The sequence below is a fragment of the Perca fluviatilis genome, chromosome 14 (genome assembly GCF_010015445.1).
Source record: "Perca fluviatilis chromosome 14, GENO_Pfluv_1.0, whole genome shotgun sequence".
NCBI lineage: Eukaryota > Metazoa > Chordata > Actinopteri > Perciformes > Percidae > Perca > Perca fluviatilis.
Genome location: NC_053125.1, coordinates 19957018 through 19978633, shown reverse-complemented (window position 1 = coordinate 19978633; position 21616 = coordinate 19957018). Strand labels below are relative to the sequence as shown.

The following is a 21616-nucleotide window of genomic DNA, read 5'->3' as shown; positions in this document are numbered from 1 at the left end:
GCAATACACTACTTTCTGCAGTATAATACTTCAAATAAAGCTCACGAGTGTATGGTACCACAGTTCGTTCCAACAACACTTTTATACAAACAGAGGGGGTTGTAAGTAATCCAGACAAGTTGTAACACCTGTGGAAATTGGTAGCACCAACTTTCAAAGCTTGATCAACCTCCATTGCTGCAGAACAGTTTTACATTGTTAACCTATTTCTTGGTCCCTGAAAAAGGCCTTTTTGTAAAATTCTGAAATGTACATTATTTTTCAGTTTTGGGTAACCTTACTTTTTTTAACCTCAGGCAGTTCACAACTTACCTTTGTTACATTTCAAGCTATTCATTGGACTTGAACTGCTAAAATTTCAATAAAAAAATTGGGGTTAATTGTTATATTCTAACACATTACAAGGGTTAAAGTGATAATAAGGTGACTTTGAAATTATCTTAATGTGGCTGTTGAAATTCAGGTCTGAGTCCATGACTACACCAACATTTCTGGCTTTGTCTTTTGTCTTTTACATTGTCGTTTGAAGCTGAGCTCTCACTTTTAATAGTTCCTCTTTTGCTCCAAAAACAACCACCTCAATTTTTTCGTCATTTATTTAAAAAAAAGTTCTGGCACATCTGGTCCTTAATTTGTTCAATGCATTTACTCAGTTTTTGTATTGGACTATAGTCCCCTGGCGATACATTTATGTCAATTTGTGTGTTTTGCACGTAACTATGATAACTTATTTTGTTGTTTTCCATTATCTGAGCCAGTGGAAGCATGTAGATGTCAAACAGAAGAGACCCCAGAATGGAGCCTTGGGGAACTCTGCACATCATATTTGTATGCTCAGAGGCATAATTACCTATAGACACAAAGTAGTCCCTATTCTTTAAAGCAGACATATTATGCTCATTTTCAGGTTCATAATTGTATTTTGAGGTTGTACCAGAATAGGTTTACATCGTTTAATTTTCAAAAAATACCATATTTTTGTTGTACTGAACATTGCTGCACCTCCTCTCTGTTTTAGATACAGAGTGAGACTTTTTTTACCATCTTTGTTGGCAGTCGCACATGCGCAGTAGCTAGGTAAGGATCATATTACCTAGGTAACTGTCAAAACAACTTCGGCCAGTTACAAGGCAGGATTAGCCGGGAGACTTCTTCTAAACGAGGGCACACTTCCAATTTAGCATGGAATACCTGCAGAACAGGGACATGTAAGTAGTTCTTTTGTAGATTATGGTGAACTTGTGTGTGTTGTGCTAGCGGCTAGCCACCTTGTCTTGGCTACTGACGTAGAAAACCGTGCAGATTTTGAACAGCTCACCCGGAGACTGAAGGCAGGACACATTCAGAAACCCGTATCTCATTCAAAACAGCATGGATGGGTTTTTCTCAAGTTTGTATGCATGTGGAAGCACCAGAGACACAAAAAAGCACAACCCAAATCCCAGAAAAAGTGATTTTTTCATAATATGGGCACTTTAAGTAGTAGTAGTAGTTTTAGTACTGTGCCAGAAAGTCCTACCCAGTTTTCCAATCAGTCCAATAATATCTCATGGTCGATTGTGTAAAATGTAGCACTGAGGTCAAGTAATACTAAGACTGAAGTTTTGCCACTATCTGTGTTTAAGTGGATGTCATTAAAGACTTTAACAGGTGCCATCTCAGTGCTGTGGTTGAAAACCCGACTGGAAGGCATCAAAACAGTTTGGTCGCAAGAAAAGGTTGAGTTGTTGAAAAAACGCTTTTTCAATGATTTTACTTCAAAATGGAAGGTTTGATAGAAGGTTGAGCTGGCATCCCCTCAGTCCATCATCACATCCAATGGTGCAAAAAGATCTGGATGAAAACCTGGGGAGCTTTGCTTTGGACTTGTGACAACAACCAACAGTCTGCCAATCTGCACAGAAGCCTGGCCCCACAATATGAACAGACGGGTTATCCTCCAGAATCTCCTGAATCCAGGAAGCTGCTGCCCTTTTGTCATTGACAAGGTCATAAATCCCTCTGCAGTCAGATTAAAACTCCCCAGGAGTATGAAGTTTCATACCACTTTCCATTTCTCCCAGCCTGTTCATTCAAGTGATCTGTGTCTTCCACGACCCGCCCGGCTCATTGATGACCTCCCTGCCTTATCTGTTCACCGCTTCATAGATGTGCAGCGCCGGGGAACGGGGCTTCAGTACTTGGTGGACTGGGAGGGTTATGGACAATGAACAATTTTGACTTTGTCTTTTGAAATGAATGTGTCTGCATTGTGGGTCTACTTAAAACAATTGTAGAACATAACAAAATCTTATATTTCTATGGTATCTTAGAGTCTATATTCTGGGCCCTAAAGGGGAGACACTCGGGTAACATTATACTAAATAAAAACAACATCTTATAAGGGAGGCTGGGAGGAGCATTGATGAGTCAGCAAAGTGACTGAAGCAGGAGGCCACTGGGAGGAGCATGGATGAGTCAGCAAAGTGACTGAAGCAGGAGGCCACTGGGAGGAGCATTGATGAGTCAGCAAAGTGACTGAAGCAGGAGGCCACTGGGAGGAGCATGGATGAGTCAGCAAAGTGACTGAAGCAGGAGGCCACAGTTTGCTTTAGGTTTTCTTTTAGCTTTGAACGCAATGTTTCCGTAACCCTAAACCTTAGCCATAGCAGTGGCCAGACAGAAAAGCTCAAATTAGTCGCTTTAGAAGGCAATGACAAACAGTTAACTCACCTGGAGCGTTTGTGAATGAAGCGTGAAAGCAACTAAAGTTGATGAGGGTGTAGACACACATGAATAAGCTCGAGTTCAAGATTGCAATGGTGTCCAGGCTACCTGTAATGATACAAGAGAGAATAATCAATCATTGACAACAAATCAATAGCTATAAAGATAATTACAAAGTGCAGCATTAGATCACCCCCACCAATGAGAGTGAAGGCCACAGCAATGATGAAGGAGAGCCCATAGGCCCGGAGTGGCTCATCATTTTTCCCATAGCCCTTGGCAAAGATTCCAATGTATGGGTATATATTGTCTCTGCACAAACACTGGCAGATAAAGCAGAGAGTAGAAATGTATTAATATGTGCATCATGTTAGATTTGGCTACTTTTATAAATACGTTAGTATAGATATGAAGCATTTAATAACTTTTACAAATGTATTATGTTTTTATTATGATGTTGCCCCTTTTGAAAGATAAATATCACAGTTTTGGCAGTATCACATAAAGCAATAATAATAATTTTAGTTATGTCTCAGATTCGACTCTTGTCTTTTCTGTCATTGTGGTCATGGTCTGGCAGTTCAACAATTTATTACATACTTGAAAATCTTGTGTCTAAATTCATCACAAAGCTTTATCCTAACAATGTACATCCGCTGAGCCAGAAAAAAATAGATGTCACAGGCAGATTAACATCACAGTGTGGCTGTTGTTTGTCACCTGAAAGATTTTAGGAGCAGAGACGAGGTAGCCAAGAGCAGACGACAAGGTGGCTGCAAAGGCACCAATAATGATGAGGTAGTACCAACCTGATAGTTGGCCCATTACCTAGTTGGAAAAGTCATAAAGAGATTTACATTATCATTTCATATAAAACTTGTGAATTAAAGTAGCTATGAGGAACTTTTAAATGTTTCTGAAACGTTTCAATTTCCATATGATGATTATAAATACCTGTAACAGCAAATAAGACTAACAGTGAAAAGATTTTAGGGCTCGAGCACCGACATCGTCTGGGGCGAAGGCCCTATTGAAATTCAAATGTTTCTTCTTTTGTTTTCATTAGGGCCCAAGCACCGATAACATTGGTTGCCGAAGGCCCTATTGAAATCGCTTGTTGCCGAAGGCCCTATTGAAATCGCTTGTGATTATTAGGGCCTGAGCGCCAACATTGTCTGGGGCGAAGGCCCTTTTGAAATTCTAAATAGGGCCCGTACACCAACATCCAGGCCCTGTGAAATTCAAATCTTTTTCTTTTCTCTTTCTTATTTTCTTTTTCCTATTATTATTCTATGCATTCTATGCATTATGCATCCCCCTATGCTGAGAGGGACTAGGGCCCGTTCATCGCTGCTTGCAGCTTTAATTTCCTTTTTTTCTGTGATGGCCCTGCCCCAGTATCAGCTATAACTACAACAGATAACTTCTAAAATATAATTAAAATACAATTAGGTTGATATAAAGAAATATCCTGCTACCTTTTACCTGATACTCAAATAGGCTTTTTTGGTGTTACACAGAAATCTGTGACCCATTACAATGTGTGACTGTAGAGCTGTTTATGGTTATTACTGAGAAACTACCAGTGTTTCTAGGTAATCTCTACACCTCTGGACGTGTACTTTAGTCTAATATTACCATGAAATAAAAATAAACAGGTAGTTTAGCATTTTTCAGCACTGATTCATGGTTATTACACAAACTACCAGAAGTGTTTCCAGGTAAGAAGTCAGTAGGGTATTACCTTGAAACAAAGGGAAATGTGTGGAACATAAAGGTTGGATGTGTTTCAGCATTATATTATGGTAACTAACTGAAATTTTGACAGTGTGTCTACTACTTGGTGCACATCCCAATAACACTGGCTAACAGTAAATCTGCTGTTTGACATATCCTGAAAAGAGACGGTAACATGGCCTACAGTAAAGAGTCTCCATGATAGCAGGAGGAGTTGGAATTTGAAATATTTAACGTTTTGCTGGCAAATTTGCCCCATTAAAGTGGATGGACAGAATGTTCAAATATGACACACATTCATACATTCACTGAGAAACTCCACTCAAACTTTAAAATGTTCCACATCTTTCATACATTCAGGGTAGTGTTCAACTTTCAAATCTCATTAATACGTTTTAAAATATTCAACCTTGTTTGAGGCTTTAAAAAAATGCCCTTCTGACATTTTTAGTTTAGATATTAGTCTGTATTGGATGGCATGTTCAGACTGCAGGACCCAACTGATAGAGTAAGGAGCAGCCGATGCAGATTTCTTTTTTCCTTGGCTATACCATCCACTAGTGATGTGCGATACCACTTAATTCCTATTCGATCCGATACCAAGTAATACCCAGGCTGGTATTGCCGATACCGATACCAATACCAATACCAATACTTTTTACGTATTTTATTTGTAGTGTGATGTGACAAATAGTTTAAAGTAAAGTAAAAAAGTAGGCTGTAGGCCTACCAATTCCAAAGTAGGCTATAGCTGCATAATGACAAGACAATAAACTACTCTCCTATTATTTAATTATAAAGAAAATCTTGTACAGAGACTTTTATAGTAAAACAGGTTGAAAATTACACACAAATAAAAAAATGTCCACACACAGCGTCACTGCTGTCTTTACAGCTAAAACACAGCCAGATATGACTCCTTTTGCGGTCAGCCATAGTCACTCTGCAGTCTGCGTAGCGGGAAATTAAAGAAGGGCTGTTGCAGCGGCTGGCTCCGTCACAGAGCCGCAGTGCACACACAACTGACCGGCGGAAGGAGAAGTAGTTCCTTCCCCTAACCGGATATAATTAGACTTTTCAGGTGACAACAAGTGACTTATGATAACATAAACACTCACTCCAAATTACTGAGTTTAAATATCGATCTTTTTATATGAAAATCGATACTAGAGCAGGAGACTTTGGTATCGTAAATATCGATACTTTAGTATCGATCCGCACATCACTACCATCCACAATTTTAACCCGTCACATTGGCAAGTGTACGTTGGAGAGATATTAAAAAAGAGAGAGTGTGTGTGTGTGTCAATGAGTATGAAATAGCAGCAACGTTATAGCTCTGCCTGTGAACGTAGCAGTCCAGTCTGTCTAGTTTATCTGTCGCTGTTAGTGAATTTATGCTACAACTCCTCAAGACGCAAGCCAAGTTCCAGTGTCTTGCTTGCTACCTGCTAAAGTTAAAGTTAAGCCACGGAGCAGGCAACAACTTCAGTACAGGCTCACTGACTTAAAGGTCCCATGGCATGAAAATTTCACTTTATGAGGTTTTTTAACATTAATATGAGTTCCCCCAGCCTGCCTATGGTTCCCCAGTGGATAGAAATGGCGATAGGTGTAAACTGAGCACTGGGTATCCTGCTACGCTTTTGAGAAAGTGAAACTTCAGATGGGCCAATCTGGAATCTTCCCCTTATGTTGTTATAAGGGGGAAAGGTTACCTCCCCTTTCTCTGCTTTGCCCGCCCAGATAATTTGGCCCGCCCATGAGAAAGAGAGAGACATCATGGCTTACAAACCAGCGAAGCATGGCAGTTGGTCAAGGACACACCCCAACCCTCCACCTAGCCCCCCTCGCTCCTCCTCAATAGCATTTAAAGCTACAGACACAGAAATGGCACATCCTAAGGAAAGCTCATTGTGGGACTGGCTCTAGTGGCTGTAATTCTGCTCCAAGGCAGAATTTTGGAAAAGAGACTTCAGATACAGTATTAGGGGACCACTAAGGCCTATATAAAAGCATCGAAAAAGCATGCCATAAGACCTTTAAGGTGGGCTGGCTTTAAGGTGGACCAGCTTTTCTCATTTTAGTGACCAAACTGCTCCTCCAAGTTTTACTTTAGTTATTTATTATTATATACTTTCCCTTGCAACCGACAAACCTGCAATCTTATTACCGATCTGTAATATAAAGTGCTACCTAATTTAAAACGTGAGACGTGCTTCTCTGTTAGTAGCCTAAAGTTACATGAAATTTACCAGGTTTTATTTATTTTTGCCTACTATTTACTTATTGTCCCCCTGTTCTTGTGTAAAGGGTCCTTGGGTTTCATGAAAGGTGCTATTACGTTGGTTGCTACAAGAAACTCTTGCCAATACTTTGGCTCGTGACACAGTGGTTACGTTCAGACTGAAGGCAAAAGTGGCCCAGGCCACTTCTATATGTGGTCCTGAATCAGACCCAGGTCAGATGTTTTTCAATGCGGCCGCAGTGTGAACAACTAAGGCGGTTTGGGAGTGACGGGGCCCCCTGCTCCCAGTGCGGCTGTCAGCCGGGGTGGACTGTCCTCAGTGCACCTCAACCGTGTCGCCGTGCCAAGGTGGGGATCGGCTCATGTAAAAGGCATCAGGGGTCTGCGGCGATGTCGACAACCCACCCATCCTGAAACACGGACCAAGGAGTCTACGTGCACGCGCCAGTCAGAGGGTCACCCCGTGGTGCAATAAAAGTGAGGGCCGGTGCGCGCTGGCTGAGGTGGGATATTGGCTCCTCGGGGTGGGACGCATCACTGACCCGTCTTGCCCGCACTGTCGGGGAGGAGGAGTGTGAGCGTGTGCGATAGGACCCGAAAGATGGTGAACTATGCCTGGGCAAGGTGAAGCCAGAGGAAACTCTGGTGGAGGCCTGTAGCGGTCCTGACGTGCAAATCGGTCATCCGGTCACACAGACCTCTGTAGTGAATTTGCAGTCATAACCCTGCAAAAGGCCAAAATAGCCAATTCAGCTCTCTTTCTCTTCATTCTTCTCCTCCTCAGCATCTGCTCATTAATGTTACAGCTGCCATATCATAAACATTTTGAAATAAAAGCAAAAATGCTTACTTCCTCCATAACCTCCGTAACTTTAGTGGAACAACGTGCTGCGTCTGTTGTCATTGTTATTGTTCTTTTGCGCATGCAGGTCAGTTCAAAACCACAAACAGTTCACACTGGAATCTGATATTGGCCACATTTTAAAAGGTAATGTGAACAGCCAAACAAAAAAATCAGATCTGATCAAAAAAATCTGAATTAAGCATTAAGACTTGCGGTGTGAACATAGCTAGTTACAACCGGTTTAGCTCAGGATACATCCAAAGTAGGCTGTATTTACAAACTTAAGTTCCTTGTCCCTGGCTCATTTTACAAACCCAGTAAAATTTGGATAAAGAATCATATTTTCATTCCATGATAGGCAGAAGGTATTGAGTGGTACCTTTTGAGTGTTGGCCATGCCATGTTGACAAGACTGTGACACGATGCATTCTGTGAAGTTCCAGCCGAACTGACATCCTTGACCCAGACAGACACCAGTGGTATTTCCAGTCATAAAGTCACTTATATTACCAGAGGCGTTCTGCACCACACACGATGCTGGAGGAAGATGAAGATGTGAATATTTTCTACATTTTGAGCCCATCAACCCTCTCATGCTCATGCAGATCACTGATGACACTGCCCTTAACATGAATGATATATCATCAGGCCCACTGCCTCCTGTCGCATCACCCAAAATAACCTAACCTCTTAAACAATCCCTACTAGTTTAGGTAATCAAATGAGAAGCAAATACATATGTTCTGTGCCAGGCAGAGTAGCAAAGTGCCTGTTGTATGCATTTATGTCTCCTCTTTTTCTTTCTCTTTCCTACTCTGGCCATTTTCAAAATTGCCAACAACATACTATATACCAATGCAGTATGCAGTATACAGTACCTACTGCATACTGTGTTAATCAGCAGTATGTAGTAAGAAACAGTTAAATTGTTTTATTCTCCAGTATGCTAGGCCAGGCGGAGCCTTTGAACAAGCTCTTAAAAGCACTGAAGAAAAAAATAAAACTCACAAACTCACACCACTAATGCAAATGAAAAATATAACTAATTGAGCTTAGAATTTTTTTTGTTTACTTTATAAGATGCTGCATGCTTTAGCTCCCCCACCCCTTAACCCATTTATTCTAACAGCTCATGGTGGCATAAGACAAACAAGATATTTAATTAGGGGAGACTGTAATATAAAAAAACATTGAAAGATTGAAAACACTGGAGCAAATTTGCAATTTGCCATCAATTTTTATAAAACTGCCCATATTCAAGCTCTAGACAGTTGATTTCTTGCATAAAGGTCTGAGAAGTGAATGTAGTGATGTGACAGCAGACAAAAATTGCAAAACGTTTCCAGTTGTTGGCCACAATGGTAAACCGCGGTTGTTGTGATTGTTGTGGCAATTTGCATTGTGGGATACAGTAGGCGTGATAGAGAAGTGCGAGGCATATGACATCCGAGTATTTTTAACATACCGCAGATTTTGCCATTATGCATTCTAAATGCTACATTTTGGCCAAATCAGTATGCACTGCTAATATAGTATGCATATATAGATTTGTGTTTAAACTTTAAACTTGTATGTGGTTGGAGGTTGAGGAACAGAAGGTAAGTTGGGGGTACCCTGGACATTTTACACTTTTACTGGTTTAACTTTGTTCAGATACACCAGAGGCCATACTACGAAGCAAGATTGGGGGTGACCGAGGTAACTTCAAGTACAACCCAGGGTTTTGTCTATCACGACGGTGGGCCACTTGTTACAGGGTTGCATCGTGATGGTAACTTATGCTGAACACCTAACCTGCTCGGGAGCAGGTTATGTTCGAGATTAGAGATCAACCGGTATAAAAGCACCGCCTACTGACCAATCAATACTTGATTGATAATGGCGTCACCATTCTTAGAAGACCCGGTGGAACTCGTTGCGCAGATAGTGAGAGGTGCGCTCAGAAAAGCTAAAACAAACATTTAGAGGCTGACAATACCCGAATTACATATCTTTGTCAGCTTATTGAGCTGTATGTAGCCTATGCGACACATCAAAGCCATGCCCTTACAGTTTCACAGACTATATGCAAAGCATTGCGTTTTTTTGCAATGGGTAGTTTCACGTGTGCTGGGTGGGTGATGCAGAAAACCTAAGCAAGAACACGGTCTGCCACACAATACTGGAAACATCTGTTGTGTTCCAAGGGAACTTGCCCATGCAGTCCATTAAAGAGGGCTTTTATGAAATAGCAGATAAAGAACATTAGTTGACTACTTCATCGTTTACTACTGCGAAATGCATCATATTGCTTTCATAGGGTTCCTGAAAGTGATCGGTGTCATAGATTGTACCAATATTCCCATAGCAGAATTGCTGGGTGAGAATGAAGGCAATTTTACTATAAATCACAAGTAATTCCACAGCATCAACATTTTAATTATGTTTACAGGGGTCAAAGCCTGAGGGGGCTGGGATCCCATGTATGCAAGGCAACGCGGATCCCAGTACCAGCGGTGCTGGGAACCCTAATGTAATCACATTTAAGCTTTTTATCATTTTTCCATAGCTAAAAGTGTCGCTGCAGCCAATGCAATTTTGAGGACTGGTTCAGAACCCTGCAAGAAACTCTGACACATAAATTGACACACTTCTGCCACTAGCTGCCATCATAGCAGGAAAAAAAAACACCTTTTACCCTATAACTACCGTACATCCCAAATTTAAAAGACCTATATCCATGCATTCCCTGAATGAAGATGAATCTTCTGATATAGGCCACACTCATTCCGCCCTGACTTTTATTGCAGTCGTGATTTATTGTAAAACTACTTTTTCAAACTCCTCCTAGGCTGTGTGTCTGATCTGCATGAAACTTGGCACATATCTCCAGAAGGACCTATCCAAAAGTTAGCAAAATAATTTTAAAAATATGCGAAAACTTTAGCATATCTCGGCCTAAGTAAATGCTATGAATGCAAAACTTCGAGGCTCTGTACCACATTTGGCGAAGATCAGCCATTAGGCGGTGCTATAATCAATGTAGACACGTTTTGGCCTACAACTCAATGAATATGAATGGTAAATTTGCAATTGCATTTTCTCGGCCACAGTAAATGCTATCAACATAAGATGCTTTTTTGGCCTGCTGCTCTGAGGCAATATGCCAAATCTGGTGAGGCGCTGTAATTAGGGTAGATGCATTTTGGTCTGTATACAATTAATGCAATTTACTACAGATCTTGCAGCTCACGATTGCAATATTTCCTGAGGTTTGCCTCACTGCCGTCGCAGACTCCACTAGTCTAAGCCTTGTAATTTATGCATTTACAGCATCGACAATTTATTGCAGGCTTTCCTTCCTGGATTTAGCAGCAGCGACTGTATTGCTTTTTGCCTCTATTACATGTCGGTGTTTGTCATATTTAGATAGGATTATCATTTGCTCTTGTTGTGTAAAATATGCGGCTCCAGTAGACTATTTGCGAATGATCATATGGTGCAAACACCGCCCCTTTTATGTGAACGCGCTCACTGCTGGATTTGGGAAAACCTAGGTTGACTGAACAAGTTGATAACCCCCATCGTGTCCCGCCTTGCGGGACTGCGGATGTTAGGTTTGGTGAAGCTGGGTAACGGAAATCAATCCAGGGCTTGTTAACCTTGCTTCATAGTATAGGCCTCAGGTTAAGTGGTCGGTACCACCCTGTATTTTTTGTTCAACACTTTTGTTAGAGAAGCAGGCTAAGTCTTTTGGTTTGTGTTTTGTTTTAAGAGCTAAAGATGAGTTAGGCCTAGAGCTGTTGTATTAATTTGATTTAATTGGTTTGGCATGACCTCCAGGTCATCGTCTTCCACCTTTTGTTAACTTTTTGATAACATTGTAAATAAAAATAAACAATTTTCACTTCCACACTGACTCCGTCACTCATTTTAATTGTTGCGTTATTGTCCGCGGTATCACCGTAGTGGATGTAATAAAAGCATGTTAAATGATTAGCTTACCAGAAGTTATAGAAATAACTAGATAGGAGAGTGTAGTCCAGAAAATGGCATGCAAGGTGCCTTTGGGGACAGCAATATTAGGGTCCTGCAAAAGGAAATCATACAGAAGTCAACATTCATGTAGTTTTTTTATAGCGGATGTGATGTAAGAATTATCTCTCTGCCTTCTTCATCATACTTTGAGGTCTCCACAGATGCTGACTCCATACAGGATGCCAGAGACAGCGGGGAAGAAAAGGCCAAACATCTGGAAAAAGTTGCCATCAGGTCCACTCCAATTTGGTGCCAGGTTTGCTATAAAGATCTCACCTGGTCACAGGCAACAACAAAAACACTGTACTGTCTGCTGAAAAACTATATAATGCATATTTTAAACATGATGATGATATGCTGTAATAAAAGGCAGTAGTTTGTTCTGAGAAGCCTAATCTCACTGTTGTATCCAAAGATGCCTTGGGCCTGTTTCTCTTGAGTGGGCGGAATGAGGGTTCCCACGATGTAGCTGATAAACGAGGACATGAGACATACAAAGAATACAACCTGGGCCTGAGACCAAGACAAATGAGGGAGAAGAAAAAGGAAAGAAATATGATAAATAGTAAAAGGTAGTGAGCAAATAAAGTGAATGGTGTCAGGATGTGCTCACCTTGGTCTCCCACTCCATTCCAGCCAATGAGATGAGCAGAAGAACCACTATTGTGAGCACGCCCACAAGACGGACGTTATTCAAGTAATCGACAATGACAACACCAGAATCCTACAATAATATAACAAAATTATTCACTCATGAGAAAAAAATAATGAAATATGAAAATGTATATGTAAGTACATTTTAGGTAAACATCATTGGACCTTTGCTTAACAGTTTGTTAACATTTTGACGATGAGTTCACAGTCATGTTGAAATACACCTTATGAATACAAATTTATTCAGTTCAGTTTTTTTTATTCTTTTTGATAGTTCATACGGATTCTTGCCTTTTTGATTACCTATATTCCCAAGTTTTTTGGCAAACAAACTCTTACGCATCTATTTTCTGAGTTGAAGCATATTAAGTACCTGCATCAGAGTCACGACCACCTCTCCAAAGCCAACGGCATTGAGCGCAGAGGCCTGAGCATTGGCGAAGGAAAGGATCAACCCAATTGGGGCACCAATTTCAGGACCCAGAGAGCGGGAGACCAGGAAATACGGCCCACCTGAAAATGATATGGAACCGAGACAAGGTTGTTATCATAGAAGACTATAGATCTGTAGTTTTGAGTGGGGGTAAATTAAGCACTAAGCAATGATTTATAAAGTTAAACATTTATTTATATTTCCTATATCCTTGAGTGTATTTTTTTAGCATTCATTATCAAAGTGAATTGACTCTTAGCCACCGTAGCTAACCCAACTAACACTATTGGCTCCAGTCCAACGTTTTCAAAGTAGAAACCCTGAAGAAACACATCAGAATATGAAAGAGAGACCACATTGTCTTTGAACACCTGCATGCCATCCCATTCTTCTCCGGAGGCCGAGAGACTGGTAAAACTTGCAGATAGGATTTTGAACTCTTCACCAAGGTACCAAACTTTACATTATTATTTAGGAAATTTCGAGCGTCAACTAATTAATTTCCTGCATTCTAATACATTTCCAGGCACAAATTTATGGTGAAAACTTTTTAATTTCTGTCAAGGAAAATACAAAATTCTGCACTGTAACAATTAACATAAATGTAATGGAATATAATGTAACATAACAGTTATGATTACAAAACATTATGAAGTGTAAGTTTTCTATTTTGAAATATTGATCCAAAAAATGTTCAGTGATTGTTGAATAGCCTATAGGCCTACAGTAGTGTAACAGACCCCCCCCTGTTTGGCATGCATGTGAACAGAGGGTTACTCCCTTAGAGATACCACTAGTGCTATACAGCTGAGTGTTCAGATCCAGTCAAATGAGCGCCAGCCGCATGTGTATACATACAGTAGTGGCTGTGGACAAGAAGGAGGCTGGCTGCTGAAATCAGATGTTTTGTTGTCGTGATTTTCCTGTGACACTGGCTAAAACCTCTCTGGGGGGCACCAACACTTTCTCTTTGCAGGAAAAACCCTTGTTTAGTGACAGTATGTGAGCTTAAAGCCAGAGCCACCTGAGCAGTAGGTATAATGAGATGATTTCTTTACCTCGCTGTGGCAAGAAGTGAAAACTTGGAATGGAGTTTAATTTATATGGACTCTGAATGAGCCAAGTGGAATAGATTTGAGGAAGCAGTAGCGTGGAATGGATTTGACTGACGGTGCTCTGAAAAGTAAAACAGACACATGGGCTGAAAAGTGAGTCATCATTGATCCCAAAAAGTGGGTAGGTCTTGTCCCACCCACATACAATGGGTCTGATGCCCATGAGGCCATCCACCATCAAACGTCCAGTTCAGAAGCTGATCCTGCTCCTAGAGACAGTTTGAAGACCTTACAACCATATCCTTTTCCGATATAAAGAATTGAAGTCAAAGACTCAGGGATAAATACTAGGGCTGTCAAACAATAATTGCAATTAATCTCTGAATTTCTATAGTTAATCGCAAATAATCACATTTTTATGATTAAAATTCTATTATTTTGCATTTCAGAACTGTTTTTAAGTACATATTAACAATGGAAAGCAATTTTTACCAGTGTATCTTGATTGGGAATTAAATGAATGCAAAGAAAGTTACTTTATGAACTTGACTTTAAGATTTGTATTTGTTTATTATTTATTCACTGTGAACAAAAGAAAAATGTGTGAATCTGTCATTATTGCACAATTCCTCCAAGTACCTAACTAATAAACTAAAAATCCATATCTTCACCAGAGTCAATATAGTGTGAAGTAAATCCTAAATAATTTTGATTACTCACTGACGTCCAGTGATCACCGGTTAATAACACAGCGTTTGCAGCACCTCCAGTTTTTGCTGCTTTCTCCGTGTCATTACAGGCTGTGTAACTACTGTCCCCCTCGACGACTGTAGTAATTTTTTTGGATTTGGTTTCAAATCCAAAATACTGCTTTGTCTGAGTGGGTAGCATGCTAGTGGGTAGCATCACCCACGACGCGAAACCGAGTGAAGTGTAAAATAAATGAATAAATGCCGGCATGCGATTAATGCGATTTAAAAAATTACGCGTTATGCTCGGCCCTTAATCGCATCGTGATTAACGTGTTAGGGATGACAGCCCTAATAAATACACATGATATGAGACAATATTGCCCCTTTTGTCTTTAGTCATTTCAGGAAATGTTTCGTGTTTACATCCCATATTGTTATGCAAAGCATTCATATTTTGGTGAGTGTCTAAATAACTCAAATATTGTTCGTTTTTTTCTGATTTAGTCAGTCATTCATAGTCGTTTTCTAAAGCTAGTGCTTTCACATTGAAAAGTCCAAAACTGGAAGTAAAAACGAGACGCAAAAGAGAAAAGTGGTAAGCTGTCCCTAAAGAATGAAGCAAGGCATGGCATGTGTATATTGTTTAGCACCAGGCTGTTAGGGACACAAGGTATGTCAGTGTTACATTTAATATTCTTTATTCTTTAACATTCTTAATTTTGTGTAACTTTGTATTGTGCTGTTTTATGGTTTTGCCAAATAGGAGAGTACTTGCAAATTAAGCTAGCATTAGCATGTCCCCATATTGGCCTGTAGCTGGTGTTGCCTGCCTATTTATGAGTGTTGTGTACATGAAATGGTGTGTAAAAAGAAGCAGCATTTTATATATTGTCTTAATGTTTAATTATAAATTTAGTTCATATCTGCAAAAGGAGTTAATACATAGCCTACAGAAAGTTAAATACATACATTGAGGCACTCAAGTGGAGATTGTCAAGTGTAAAAAGATTTTTGATGCTACAAAGCGATCACCTCCTGTTAGCATTCCATTGACTGCCATTTATTTTGAAGTCACTTTGACAGCGAATAACTTTACATCTGAAGCGTTTAAAGACTCTATTTGTTCATTGTTTATTTCTAAAGAAACGACAATGTATAAAAGGCTCCATTACCTTGTATCTCACGTTATGGCTCTGTAGCAGACGTTTTTGTAAAAACAGGCTAACAATTGTGTCATAACCAAGTGACTTACTGTCGCATAGTAGAGGAATTACCGTATAGTACAGGAGAAGCTCGGCAGTTTGGACTTACATGAGCTGTTTAGGTTTAATTACTGATGTTAACTAGCATTTTAGTTAGCAATAATTAGCCTGTGCCCATGTTATCTCCTTACATATACCTAGACTCTCTGTCTCTGCAAGATTGGGAATGATTGAGATTTCTCTTGGCACAGCTACCAGAAGACTTACAACTTTCAGACAGGTTGTTCACGTCACATTTACTTTCTCTCGCAGTTGGAGGCTGTGCAGTAACGCTCAGCGTTCACCGGAAAAGAGCTTCTAATATCCTTCACTGGTCTCCGTCCAGAGACACGGGATCTGTCCGTCACACAAAGAGTATACATAGTGGAAAAGATAGATCACTCCAGGGAATCCGAGCGAGAATAAAGAGTATATAGTGGAAAAGATAGATCACTCTGGTCTATTACCGTTCTACAAAGAAGTATGGTGTCACTTTTTAGAGATTTGGGATACATTTGGGCCTTTTTTGAAGAAATGTAAATAGTTTGTCCTTTATATGCGTTATAATGTTCATTATGTTTCTTTTTGCACTGCAGGACTCCCAAATATATATGACAACTGTTTTAGACAACACAAATGCTTGTGTAGCATTGCTGTGTGTGTGTGTGATATCAATAAATATGACATTATTATTTTGATTATTGGCATAAGTGAAATAACCTGACTCCGCCAGACGGACTGCTTCACATTTGCTCGGCATATCCATCTGGGAACTTACCGTTGGAGAACTTTTGGGAAGGGGCAAAAATACTGGTTAGCTGATTGGTTAAACCATCTGTCTATTACCACTTTGTTAGTGATAGATGGGCCAAATCAACCAATCAGATCAACGAAGTGTATGAAAATACAACCACAAGCCCCTGCTGCTGCAGACAAAGCATAACTCGTTAGCTCAGCAAGCAAGCAACATGTCAGTAAAGGATATTTGCTGTTTGTGTAACAAGAATTTATAAATAAAAGGCACCATTCCAGGTTCCCAGTCCATATTTCAAAAGAAGGATCCAAGAGAAAAAAACATTAGCGAGTGGCTAACAGAATTAGGGCTACCGCTGTCTAAAAATACTGGTTAGCTGATTGGATAAACCATCTGTCTATCACCACCTATAGACCAGCATCAAAGCCAACACTGATTGGTCGGTTGTTTGGCGAACGGCTCCAAATTTTCTCTATCTCAAGATGCCAGACTGATCTGCGAGTGGAAAACTGGAGCTCGCGAGATCAGGACGGTCTGACGAGGCTATAAGCAGTGTTTGGAATAACGCCGTTTAAAAGAACGGCGTTAGGTAACGACGTTATTTTTTCAGTAACGGGGTAATCTAACTAATTACTTTTCCCGTCATTACAACGCCGTTAACGTTACTGGACGTTAAATGCGGCGTGTTACTATGCATAGATTGAATAAACTGTGTAATCCGAACGCACCCCTGGCTTGCAGATAGTGAGGAGGTGGGTTAATAACGAGGTAAGCGATTATGATTGGCTAAGGCAGAGTCATGTTTCATGGTAGCCAATCAGAGCCAGTGTTTTTACACACACGCCAGCACACGCACACACACAACAGCTAAACAGAGATACGATGAAGCAGCAGAGATGGCGCGTCAGGAGCAATTCGATGGCAAGTTGGCATTTTCAAGGTGGAGATATAAGCACTACTTCAAATTCATTGTGGTCAAAGGCAAGAATGTGCATGTAATGTGTACATTATGTCCAGGAGCGAAGACTTTGTCTACATCCGTTGTAAGCAACTCTAATTTAATGAAGCATCTCACAACGACACACGCATCTACAAAGCTAGTGGCCAAAACACCGATACCTCCACCACAGATGATAGCTCGCCGTCCACTAGCAAAGAAGGACTCGGAGCAAAGTCCTCCAAGCAGCAAAAGCCTCACAACAAAAACCTATGACACAGGCTGAAGTCAACCGTATGATAGGCAGGTATGTTGTTAAAAGTTGGCCTATGTGTGTCATATAAGTTTATATGGAGCAACTTTTTTTTAACAGTAACGCAAATAGTTACTTTCCCTGGTAACGAGTTACTTTTATTATAGAGTAATTCAGTTACTAATTCAGTTACTTTTTGGAACAAGTAGTGAGTAACTATAACTAATTACTTTTTTAAAGTAACGTTCCCAACACTGGCTATAAGTGAATGTCTTGAGGGCAAAAGCATGTGGACTTTTTTTGAAAAATATTACATATTTTGTCAACTGTATAAGTTATGTTTATTTCTTCACAGTTTGACACCCAAGACATATGATAAGTGTTTTAGACAGGAGATTGGCTTAGCTTTTATTGCTCTGTGTGATATCAATACATATCTGTGAGATTCATGTTCCATTTTATTTATTATTTCTTTTTACATCAAAAAAGGTTATGAGATAGATTGGCTGTAGACAACAAGGTTGATGTTTTACAAGCTTTTTTAGAAAATAAAACCAGATGGACAATGAATTGTAAAAATGGCCTCAGATTTTTAAGTGTTTAATCAAGACAGCTAGCTATCTTTTTTTTTCTTCTCTTGCTAAACTAGAACAACTTTTAAACGAAGGCTCCATCCGGAGCTTAGCGCCGCCCAAGATGATTGTGATTGGTTTAAAGAAATGCCAATAAATCACAGCTCATCCTTCTCCCACCCCAGAATGCTGTATAGACTAGCCAGACCCTCCTCCGCAGCGCAGTGGAGGAATGTCTGGCAATGCAAGACTACCCATTTTGAGACACAGTAAGTGACTGACCTGCGAGCACCTTCCCGTTGGTGGCGATGGCAGAGATGGAGATGCCAGTTACTGTGGTAATCGCAACAGATATCAGGATAATAACCCAGGTCAACACTGATGAGAAAAATAAAGGTATTAATGATACTGCAGACATAGCACACATAGACTACAACATGGGTATTAATGTTTTGGTTTCAAGAGCTGTCTCTCCATCTTTGCCTAGTTTTTGCCTCTGTATGACCACAGGTATGCACCATACACCCATATTTCTTCTCAATCATACATGCTTTCATGGGCCTCTATTGTACCATATATTGGTGGTAGGATGTTTTGTGAGAAGAAAAACAAGAACAGTAGGTAGTGTACATGCACAAGTTTTTGAATTACTTATAGTCATCACTAAAAACAGAGAAAACAAGGTTTAAACACATTAAATCAGTTTTAATCGGTGTAGAGCACATCTGCACTTGCATCTGAGGTAAAGCTCTATCAGCAATGTACATCTGCACATACTACTATCATGCAACATAATGTAAATGTAATGATGTAAATGTAAATTGATATAAAGACATACATAAGAGGGCGAGAGTGATGCAATAGAGTGTTACAGCCACAAAACAGAGGAATGAAAGGGACTAATGTATGGTATGGAGGGATGACTGAACTCACCAATGCCTGCCTGAGAAGTGATCAACGTTAGGCGGAGAAACAGGATGACTCCCCAAATATTCAGCATGGTACGTATCTGTGACAAACATTTAAAAAAAAGCTCAGTAAGATGTTTGTAAGATTGCTTCATATTAAGTGTTAACAGAATTGAAATAATTAGCGTAAGAAGTCTGTAGTGTACGCTCAAATACACACAAGTTTTGCTCACCAGGACTCCAAGAATCCAGCCAAATCTAACAGGAGCATTCTTTGGTGGAGCTTTTGACTCTTCAGTTCCACTGTCTGGGAGACTGCTAACTCCTGAGTCTGTGGTGGGGACCTCTACTCCCGCCTCCGCCTCCTGAGTAAAATATTTTTTTTTAAATAGATTAAAATAATAAAATAGTTTATAGATAATGATGGTTTGAATGAGAAATGCTTCCTGAGTTAGATGATGTACAATGCTGTGAGACTTCTGAGGTGGAAAACTTACCTTAAATGCCCTGCGGAGAGCCTCAAGAGATGGTCGGGCCCTCAGCTGCTTTTGCGGCAGTGTGTTGGCATAATGCCCCTGTTGTGGCACCTTGTCTAACGTGCTGTAGATGGAAAATCTCTGTAGCTCCGCCTTCGAGCCACCTTCTAATGCACTGTTAATTTAGGAGGTCCAAGCAAAGGTGTTACTTTAAACTAACACAAAAAATAACAAATACAGCACATATTGCAATAAATGCATAAGGCAATCTGTAATTGTCATTAGCTGCAGTTCCTTTAATGGTCCAGTAGCCTAACTAATGACACATGCTTAAAAATACAGCAATATTAGAAATCATGAAATTATACTAAATAATTTAACTAATAACTAAATGAAATAATCAGTCTGTAGTGTAATGCAACCAGGAATTACTGAAATTACAGTTAACCTAAAGCTATGGATAATATGGAATACAGGATACACTAGTTGACTTGCAAAGTAAAAGTGGACACTCAAAGTTAACAATACAAACCTTGACTCGACATCCGAGATGATGATGGTTGAAGGAATACCATGTGAAGAGTACCTGGGAGGTCCTTCATCATTGGTTGAGATGTGGACATTGGGGACAACGCCCGGGTCCAACCCACCACGTTTGGATTTGAACTGCCCCATGGCATGTATTACTGACTCCTGTGCAACAGTATGGGAAAAAGGGCTGTCAACCATCAACCATCAACTCCAACTGCCATGATATGCAGACAATGTCACTGTTGTTATAAAAAAAATCAGATGGAGATGGATGGTTAACTAACCATTTAATCTTGTATAACTGGATTCTGGTGCCAAGTTATAAATCATAATAAAACAGAAGGAGTTAGGATTGGAGTGGAATGGAATGTAACAGAAGTAATATCAACATTAAAGTAAAGGATGAAATTAAAATGTTGGGTCTGACCATATGTAATAGAAACTGTAGTGACGTTAAAGAAGTAAACTATGGAGGAAATATTTATTCATAATTCAAATTGAAAGTCCAAAGGGAAAACAAAGCGAGATCAAATTAAAAATATTATTATTTTTTAAATTTTCCATTTGACTTTGGCTTTTGAATTTCAATTTATCATTGGCTTTTAATTTTCATTTAATATTTGGCTTTTGAATTTCAATTTAACATTGGATTTTAATTTTCATTTAATATTTGGCTTTTGAATTTCAATTTAACATTGGATTTTAATTTTCATTTGGCTTTTGAATTTCAATTTAACATTGGATTTTAATTTTCATTTAATATTTGGCTTTTGAATTTCAATTTAACATTGGATTTTAATTTTCATTTGGCTTTTGAATTTCAATTTAACATTGGATTTTAATTTTCATTTAATATTTGGCTTTTTAATTTCAATTTAACATTGGATTTTAATTTTCATTTGGCTTTTCAATTTCAATTTAACATTGGATTTTCATTTGGATTTAATATTTGGCTTTTGAATTTCCATTTAACATTTCCTTTTCATTTGGACTTGACACATGTCAATGTAAATGAGGAGGCGTGGCCCAAAGGCTGGTGGGAGGGTCTGAAACGAAAGGGGTGCAGAGGCCCCTTATGAGCAGGGGGAGCTTACTGGTGAGGACCACACTGTTAAGCATCTGTCTGCAGCTTCACCACTAGGCTGGGTCTTGTTTCACATGATAGAAAATTATGATGTAGGCTAAACACAAACGACATTTCATGCAACAACCGTGAAGTTTTCATGTAGTTACTATAATTGGGCCCGTGTTAGTGAGGACTAGATTAGGCTGGATTTAAAGCTGATTCTGGTTCCCAACTTCGCCCCAGGTGTGTCTGTTTAAAACACGACTCAGACAACTTCTCTCTTTTGATGTCATATTTAATTAAGCAACAGTAGAAACATGGGTGTGGGTAGCTCTGCTTACGTGTGTTTGTGTGTGGTCAGATCTCGAGGACGCACACACACACACACACACACACACACACACACACAATCTCAACCGGATAGTCATCGTCTGAACTGCGACCTCTCCTTTTTCTTTCTCTCACTTTTTTCTCCGGGTGGTGCGCGCGGTG

The 21616-nt window shown here is 39.7% G+C and overlaps 1 protein-coding gene across 1 annotated transcript in view; it reads right to left on the bottom strand.

Moving 5' to 3' along the window:
• The window catches only part of LOC120572263 (solute carrier family 12 member 3-like), a 45381-nt gene that overhangs the window by 10081 nt on the left and 13684 nt on the right, over positions 1-21616 (bottom strand). Inside the window, exons 2-15 of the mRNA XM_039821500.1 lie at positions 20060-20220; positions 19549-19702; positions 19285-19416; positions 19077-19152; positions 18426-18521; positions 12580-12719; positions 12166-12276; positions 11954-12065; positions 11698-11828; positions 11520-11604; positions 7915-8072; positions 3427-3534; positions 2906-3029; positions 2713-2814 (exon numbers count right to left, since the gene is read on the bottom strand). Coding sequence (XP_039677434.1) covers positions 2713-2814; positions 2906-3029; positions 3427-3534; positions 7915-8072; positions 11520-11604; positions 11698-11828; positions 11954-12065; positions 12166-12276; positions 12580-12719; positions 18426-18521; positions 19077-19152; positions 19285-19416; positions 19549-19702; positions 20060-20202 — 1672 coding nt within the window. The 5' untranslated portion in view covers positions 20203-20220. The remainder of the gene's footprint in view (positions 1-2712; positions 2815-2905; positions 3030-3426; positions 3535-7914; positions 8073-11519; positions 11605-11697; positions 11829-11953; positions 12066-12165; positions 12277-12579; positions 12720-18425; positions 18522-19076; positions 19153-19284; positions 19417-19548; positions 19703-20059; positions 20221-21616) is intronic.